The 8,406-nt window shown below is 42.7% G+C and overlaps 1 protein-coding gene across 2 annotated transcripts in view; it reads left to right on the top strand.

Moving 5' to 3' along the window:
• The window catches only part of timm50 (translocase of inner mitochondrial membrane 50 homolog (S. cerevisiae)), a 165,535-nt gene that overhangs the window by 127,955 nt on the left and 29,174 nt on the right, over positions 1–8,406 (top strand). For both annotated transcript variants that reach the window (XM_043681019.1, XM_043681020.1), the window contains one exon: positions 1,972–2,070. In XM_043681019.1, coding sequence (XP_043536954.1) covers positions 1,972–2,070 — 99 coding nt within the window. The remainder of the gene's footprint in view (positions 1–1,971; positions 2,071–8,406) is intronic.

Here is an 8,406-nt window from a genome sequence, read left to right on the forward strand (position 1 = left end):
ACTACCTTTCGTCATTTATATAAATGATTTGGATGTGAGCAGAAGAGGTATAGTTAGTAAGTTTGCAGATAACGCCAAAATTAGAGGTGTAGTGGACAGCGAAGAGGGTTACCTCGGACTACAGTGGGATCTCGATCAGATGAGTCAATGGGCTGAGAAGTGGCAGATGGAGTTTAATTTAGATAAATGCGAGGTGCTGCATTTTGGGAAAGCAAATCTTAGCAGGACTTATACGTTGAATGGTAAGAATCTAGGAAGTGTTGCTGAACAAAGAGACCTTGGAGTGCAGGTTCATAGCTCCTTGAAAGTGGAGTCGCAGGGAGATAGGATAGTGAAGAAGGCATTTGGTATGCTTTCCTTTATTGGTCAGAGTATTGAGTACAGGAGTTAGGAGGTCATGTTCCAGCTGTACAGGACATTGGTTAGGCCTCTTTTGCAATATTGCGTGAAATTATGGTCTCCTTCCTATCGAAAGGATGTTGTGAAACTTGAAAGGGTCAGAAAAGATTTGCAAAGATGTTGCCAGAGTAGAGGATTTGAGCTATAGGGAGAGGTTGAATAGGCTGGGGCTGTTTTCCCAGGAATGTCAGATGCTGACGGGTGACCTTATAGAGGTTTATAAAATCATGAGGGGCATGGATAGGATGTCTCTTCCCTGGGGGGGGCGGGTCCAGAACTAAAGGGCATAAGTTTAGGGTAAGAGGAGAAAGATGGAAAAGAGATCTAAGGGGCAACTTTTGCACAGAGGGTGGTTCGGGTGTGGAATGAGCTGCCAGAGTAAGTGGTGGAGGCTGGTACAATTGCAACATTTAAGAGGCATTTGGATGGGTATATGAATAGGAAAGGTTTGGAGGGATATGGGCCAGGTGCTGGCAGGTGGGACTAGATTGGGTTGGGAAATCTGGTCAGCATGGATGAGTTGGACCAAAGGGTCTGTTTCCATGCTGTACATCTCTATTACTCTATAACTCAATAAGGTTTGTGAGGCACAACCTACCCTTCACAAAACCATGTTGACTATCCCTAATCAACTCATTCCTTTCCAAATGATTAAAAATCCTATCTCTTATAACCCTTTCAAACACTTTATCCACAACTAAAGTAAGGCTCATTGGTCTATAATTACCAGGGTTGTCTCTATTCCCCTCCTTGAACAAGGAAACTGCATTCCTATTCCTGTAAATAATAACGGCATAAAGATCAAAGCCAAAGGCTCGGCAAACTGTAGGGATTCTATGAAATGGGAAAGTTTTAAATGTTTTCACTGGTCGAAAATTTTTAGTAACCAGAGAACACAGACTAAAGATTTAACCAGACAGAAAGATTAGTTTTTTCTTCTGTAATATGCTGTGATGCTCAGAGTACACTTCCTGAAAGGGTTTTGGAAAGATTCAAAAGTAATATTTTGAAGAGAGAATTAAAGATGTGCTTAAAGGAAAGAACTTTGCAGGGCCATTGGTGAAGATCAGGGGAAATATGCCTAATTGGTATAACAACCTCCTGTGTTTTCTGATGCTAATATTGCTACTACAGTACAAATTCTGTTTGTGTCCCTTAATTTCAGACTGCAAAAATTGGATCTCCAAAGATCCAGGAGTGGCAGCTCTCCAATTGGTGGGAACAGTGGCATCAAACTAGCCGGATGCATCCTTTGGGGTCACCTGTATCTTTTGTTAGATAGCTTAGTAATATCTTTGAACACTCTATTGTGGCCCCAGCTGCAAAGTCATGGGTTTTGCATAGCCGGCAATATAAACTGTGTGTCTTTATTGAGGTGTATGACTTGAAAACCACCTTCCTATTTGCTGCCATTGGCAAATCCCAGCAAGTTCGTTTCTTGATTGCTGTTGGTTGCAAACCACTAGCACCAGCTTCGTTTGATTCAAAACTATTTGTGTGTGATTTCAGTTAGCACAAACTGGAATCTATCTTCATGGCAGTGCCTGACAGCTCTCTGTTTTTCTCTTACAGACGGCATATCCACTTATTGACAGCGTAGATCCACATGGATTCATAATGTATCGTTTGTTCAGGGATGCCACACGGTATATGGAAGGTCACCATGTCAAGGTAGTTTTGCCTTTTTCACTTTTGTACTAATACAGTTGGGTCTTTGCAACATGATGGTACAATACTCTAAAAGGTTTGATTGTAAAACATTTAATTTGTCAGTGAACAATCATGACCACCTTGGCATGAGTCATACTGAGCAATTCAGTTGTAGAGTGCTTAAACTGGTGATGGAAAACTAGTTATTTCCAATTCTCCCTTCAACTCAAATAAAGGAATTTTCAGCTTTTTGCAGTGAGGTCTGTTGATTATATTGACTGAGACGAAGAGGTTATGGACTCTTTTACTGGCAGTTAATATGAGAACCAAAACATGACGGAGCAGGGTTTTGGCGTGAATTGGGCTGTTTTGTTAGATAGTTACCATTTTATATAAAGTAGATTTTATGCCTTCCTTTCAAAGTGTCTCCTGAAAGAAGTTAAAATGGTGGAAGTTTCAGGATAAGAGACTCTCGATGCTGGAAATCTAAAAGAGAAGTGGGAAGTGCTCAAATGGTCCAAAATATTCTGATAAGAAAGAAACAGTTGAGGTTTCACATTGCAATTCTGATGGAAGATTGCAATGGTGGATCTGAAATCTTCACTGTTTCTCCCTCCAAAAAGTTCTGTCAGACCTACTAAATACTCCAGCAGTTCCAAAATCACAGGTATACTCACCAGGAAGTGAATGCCTAAGGAAGCTGTCAAAGACCTGAAACGTTGTGAAGACATTGCTTACATGCTTGATGCCAGAGAAGTGTTGCTTATTTTCTCTCAGCTGAAGTTTCAACTCTGTTAATTTTAAAGACTGCACACTGGTTAGAGATTCTCATGAAGTCATTTCGGCAAATGTGCTTTGCTTTCCTGTTGCTGACACTCCACAGAGTGACCGTCTCTAATTCTCTTACCCTGTTAGCTTGATCATCATGTGTCATTCTGTCAATGTTCAGAGCTCAGTGAATTGAAGAAACCGAGATACCAAATACCTTAGGCAGGGAGTTTTCTGCCATCTCCTTCTGTTTACGATGCTCAGTCAGAAGCTTTTAGCCAAAAAGCAGATTTGTAAAGAGTATTTCTATAGGTCTCTGATCTGGCTGTTTATCAGGAGTGGAAAATAGACACCAGGTTAGCTGCAGTCACAAACTATGTTCACTTGACTGGGGAACTGGGGTCCAGCAAAGGTTGGCACCTTCAGGTAAGGTAGTGACTAAACTGCAAAACAAAATCTTTAATGTTTCAGACATACACAAGTCTGTAACGGGTTAAAGCCCACAGCAAAGCTCTGTATCCCATCTGTCTGATGCGTCTGCCATCAATTCCACAGTACCTGCAGCATAATATTTACAAAGCAAAGGTTTATCAAGGGGCAGCATGCGATGGTTTGTGAATTGCCCTATGCTCTGTAATCTGAGCTCCTCTGAAATGACCATGCCTACAATAGTATGTGTGGCCTGCATTACTGCAAGCCTTCTGCCTCGCCTCCCACCTCCCATCTGTTGTTCCATGGCACCCAGGGAGTCTTTCGGAGCACACACCATCCCCTTGGGCCTCCTGAAAAAGACTGGGGTTTGCCGAAAGCAGCAGCAATGACAGACCTGCTGTGCAGTTAAGATTACGATAGTTTAAAGGCTGCTGGTGCTGTAACCACAGTGTTAGAGACTGATTCCCCAAAGGGCCTTTTTATTTCCAGATGAAAGACATGGGTAGCTATAGCCACAAGTGCTTAATTGCATATCAGTGTCTCTGTAGTACGAGCGTTTGTGGCATTTTAGAAAATTATGTCAATGGTCCTAGTCTCTTGTTTGCCTCACTCCCTCAGTTTTTACTTTGGCTGTGCTAATGTTCTTAATGCAAGGCTTTTTTAAATCCTGACTCCATTCTTCAGTATTTTTGGTTCCTAGTTTTTCTTTTCTGTAATAAATGCATTACTTCTGTTCTCCGGGAAGGTTGAGAAACTTTTAGCTGTAATCCGGGTTAATTATTTGCCTTCGTTCTGACTTCATCTTCTGGATTACAATGTTTGTTTAAGGTCCAACTCTAATTATAATACTCTGGGGAAGGGTGGGGTGGGGAGCGGAGGGGCGGAGAGTGGATGCAGATGCATGCGTGATAAAGCTGTGGTGTAAAACCTAAGTTTGCCCAAAATGAGCCTGTTCATCTAAATGTAAATTATAATACCAGCAGTTGATCCTGATCATTTAATGTGTGGAAAATTGATACGGAGTCGGGTAGAGAAACGCTTTCTCTGTGGGTTCCTTCATCCTTTATGCTGCCTTTTTCTTGTAATAGTAATGTGGGCATTGCCATGTTTTGGTATCATGTAACATTGTCTTTTAATAGATAACATGGGCAGTGAATATTGGCAGACTAACCAGAAAGATCACAACGGAGCATCATTTTTATTCCTTCTCATTACCTGCTTTTGCAACAGAATCGTCAAATAACAATCTGGGACAAGAACCTTGGTTGATTACGTTGCCCCAAGTGAGATCAACTAATTTCATAGAATCACAGAATGATTATAACACAGGAGACCGTTCAATCCATTGGACTACACTCCTGGAATACAGGGAGAACTAGCCATTTGGATACAGAACTGGCTCAAAGGTAGAAGACAGAGAGGGTGGTGGTGGAGGGTTGTTTTTCAGACTCTGGAGGCCTGTGACCAGTGGAGCGCAGCAAGAATCGGTGCTGGGCCCTCTACTTTGTCATTTACATAAATGATTTGGATGCGAGCATAAGAGGTACAGTTAGTAAGTTTGCAGATGACAGCGAAGAGGGTTACCTCCGATTACAACAAGATCCTGACCAGATGGGCCAATGGGCTGAGAAGTGGCAGATGGAGCTTAATTCAGATAAAATGCGAGGTGCTGCATTTTGGGAAAGCAAATCTTAGCAGGACTTATACACTTAATGGTAAGGTCCTAGGGAGTGTTGCTGAACAAAGAGACCTTGGAGTGCAGGTTCATAGCTCCTTGAAAGTGGAGTCGCATGCAGATAGGATAGTGAAGGCGGCATTTGGTATGCTTTCTTTTATTGGTCAGAGTATTGAGTTGGGAGGTCATGTTGCGGCTGTACAGGACATTGGTTAGGCTGCTGTTGGAATATTGCGTGCAATTCTGGTCTTCTTCCTATCGGAAAGACATTGTGAAACTTGAAAGGGTTCAGAAAAGATTTACAAGGATGTTGCCAGGGTTGGAGGATTTGAGCTATAGGGAGAGGCTGGGGCTGTTTTCCCTGGAGCGAGGGAGGGTGAGGGGTGACCTTGTAGAGGTTTATTAAATCATGAGGGGCATGGATAGGATAAATAGACAAAGGCTTTTCCCTGGCTTGGGGGAGTTCAGAACTAGAGGGCGTAGGTTTAGGTGAGAGGGAAAAGATATAAAAGAGACCTAAGGGGCAACTTTTTCACACATCTGTGTCCAAATGGCTAGTTCTCCCTGTATTCCATGAGATCTTGCTAACCAGTCTCCCATGGGGGACCTTGCCAAATGTCTTACTGGAGTCCATATAGATCACATCTACTGATCTGCCCTCATCAATCCTCTTTGTTACTTCAAAAAAGTCAATCAAGTTTGTGAGACATGATTTCCCATGCAGAAAGCCATGATGACTATCCCATATCAGTCCTTGCCTTTCCAAATACATGTACATCCTGTCCCTCAGGATTCCCTCCAACAACTTGCCCACCGCTGACGTCAGGCTCACTGGTCTGTCGTTCCCTGGCTTGTCCTAACCATCCTTCTTAAACAGTGGCATCACATTAGCCAACCTCCAGTCTTCCGGAGGTTGTGACTATTGATGATACAAATATCTCGGCAAGAGGCCCAGCAATCACTTCCCTAGCTTCTCACATAGTTCCAGGGTACACCTGATTAGGTCCTATGGATTTATCCACTTTTGTGTGTTTCAAGACATCCACCACTTCCTCGTCTATAATATGGACATTTTTCAAGAAGTCACCATCTGTTTCCCTACATTCCAAATCTTACATGTCCTTTTCACAGTAAATACTGATGCAACATACTCATTTAGTATCTCCCCCATCTCCTGTGGCTCCACACAAAGGCTGCCTTGTTGATCTTTGAGGGGCCCTATTCTCTCCCTAGTTATCCTTTTGTCCTTAATGTATTTGTAAAAACCCTTTGGATTTTCCTTAATGATATTTGCCAAAGCTATCTCATGTCCCCATTTTGCCCTCCTGATTTCCCTCTTAAGTATACTCCTACTTCCTTTATACTCTTCTAAGGATTCACTCGATCTATCCTGTCTATACTTGACATATGCTTCCTTCTTTTCCTTAACCAAACCCTCAATTTCTTTAGTCATCCAGCATTCCCTAAACTTACCAGCCTTTCCTTTCACCCTAATAGAAATATACTTTCTCTGGACTCTTGTTATCTCATTTCTGAAGGCTTCCCATTTTCTAGCCGTCCCTTTACCTGTGCACATCTGGCCCCAATTAGCTTTTGAAAGTTCTTGCATAATACCGTCAAAATTGGCCTTTCTCCAACTTAGAAGTTCAACTTTTCAATCTTTTTTTTTTCCTATCACTATTTTAAATCTAATAGAATTATGATCAGTGGACCCAAAGTGCTCCCCCATTGACACCTCAGTCACCTGCCCTGCCTTATTTCCCAAGGGTTGGTCATGTTTTGCACCTCCTCTAGTAGCTGTATCCACATACTGAATCAGAAAAATTGTCTTGTACGCACTTAACAAATTTCTCTCCATCTTAACCCTTAACACTATGGCAGTCCCAGTCTATGTTTGGAAAGTTAAAATCCCCTACCATAACCACCCTATTATTCTTACAGATAGCTGAGATTTCCTTTACAAATTTGTTTCTTAATTTCCCTCTATTAGGGGATCTATAATATAATTGCTGCTGATGTGGTCCCCTCTAAACGCAGACTCTGGTACCAGCTCGCAGAGCATCTGCGCTCTGTTTGCATGCTCCAACCCGACTTTCCAGTTGCCAGCCATTTTAATTCCCCCTCCCACCCACTCCCCCGGTGACATGTCCATCCTTGGACTCCTCCACTGTCAAAAGTGAGGCCAAATGTAAACGGGAGGATCAACACCTGATATTTCTGCCTTGGGAGCTTAGAGCCCAACGGCCTCAATATTTAGCTTCAAATTCCCAAATTCCTTCCACTCCAGCCTTATCCCCTGTCCACCCTGCCCTGCCCTGCCCATTTCCATCTTCCTACTCACCCATTCACTCTGCCCTTTTCACTGACTAATCCAAATACCCCCTCCCCCCACCCTTCCCCCAGCTACGCCCCTCTATTTACTTCTGGGCTCCCCTCCCCTGCCCAATGCTGATAAAGGGTTTCACCCCAAAACATTGACTTTCCTGCTCCTCTGATGCTGTCTGACCTGCTGTGCTTTTCTAGTCTCTTGTCTATTGATGTCAGGTCACTGACCACAATATCAAACATTTTGGTTAGCTATGGAAAATGGTAAGGAGAAATCTGGAGCAAAAACAATTAATTGTGGCAGAAAATGCACTGCCTTTGAAGAAACTGGGTGCAGTCATGATTTTCCATAACGGAGAAAAGTAGAGCTCCCTGGATGAAGGAAGTGATGGAGGGGAGAGTGAAACAGAGAAAAGGTTCATAAAATGACGTACAAAAATAGAGTAGCAGTCAGACATTCAATCCCTTGAGCCTGTGTCACCATTCAGTAAGACCCCAGCTGATCTGATGGTAACCTCAAATTCACTTCCTACCTATTCTGGATATTACATGCACCCTTGCTTAACAAGAATCGATCTATCTCTGCCTTAAAAACATTCAAGAACTCTGTTTTCACCATCTGTGAGGTGGGTAATACCACTGAGAGCCAGGCTGAAGAAATAGAAAGTCCAAAGGCCCAGTGAGAAAACAAATAAGAAAGTGGAAGAAGACGACAACTAACCTAAAAAGGGGATCACTAAGTTTTCTGTGAGGTATATAAATAGGAAGGGGCGCAGAGCTGCTCAATTAGACTTGAAGCATGAAAGCAGAAGACATGGCTGAGGAATTCAGAGTGCTTTGCATTTGTCTGTACCAAGGAAGATACTGCACACACCATAGTGAAAGAGAAATTATTTAAAAGATGGATGGCTGAGACATTGAGAACAGCTGGGTCTTGGATAGGCTGTTTGGCACCTTAGTCAGCTCAATGATTGGTTTGCAATGCATAATGATGCTTATTTGCACATTATCAATTCCCATACCAGCTTCTCAGTCTTGCCACTTACCTGGTGACGATCGTATTAAATTCACTGAGGGTCTCTTTCTCTCATCCTCTACTCTTCTTTTCTCTCTCTTCTCTCCTTGTCTCTCTTCTCTCCTTGTCTCTCTCTCTCTTT

This window comes from Chiloscyllium plagiosum, chromosome 41 (genome assembly GCF_004010195.1).
Source record: "Chiloscyllium plagiosum isolate BGI_BamShark_2017 chromosome 41, ASM401019v2, whole genome shotgun sequence".
Lineage (NCBI taxonomy): Eukaryota > Metazoa > Chordata > Chondrichthyes > Orectolobiformes > Hemiscylliidae > Chiloscyllium > Chiloscyllium plagiosum.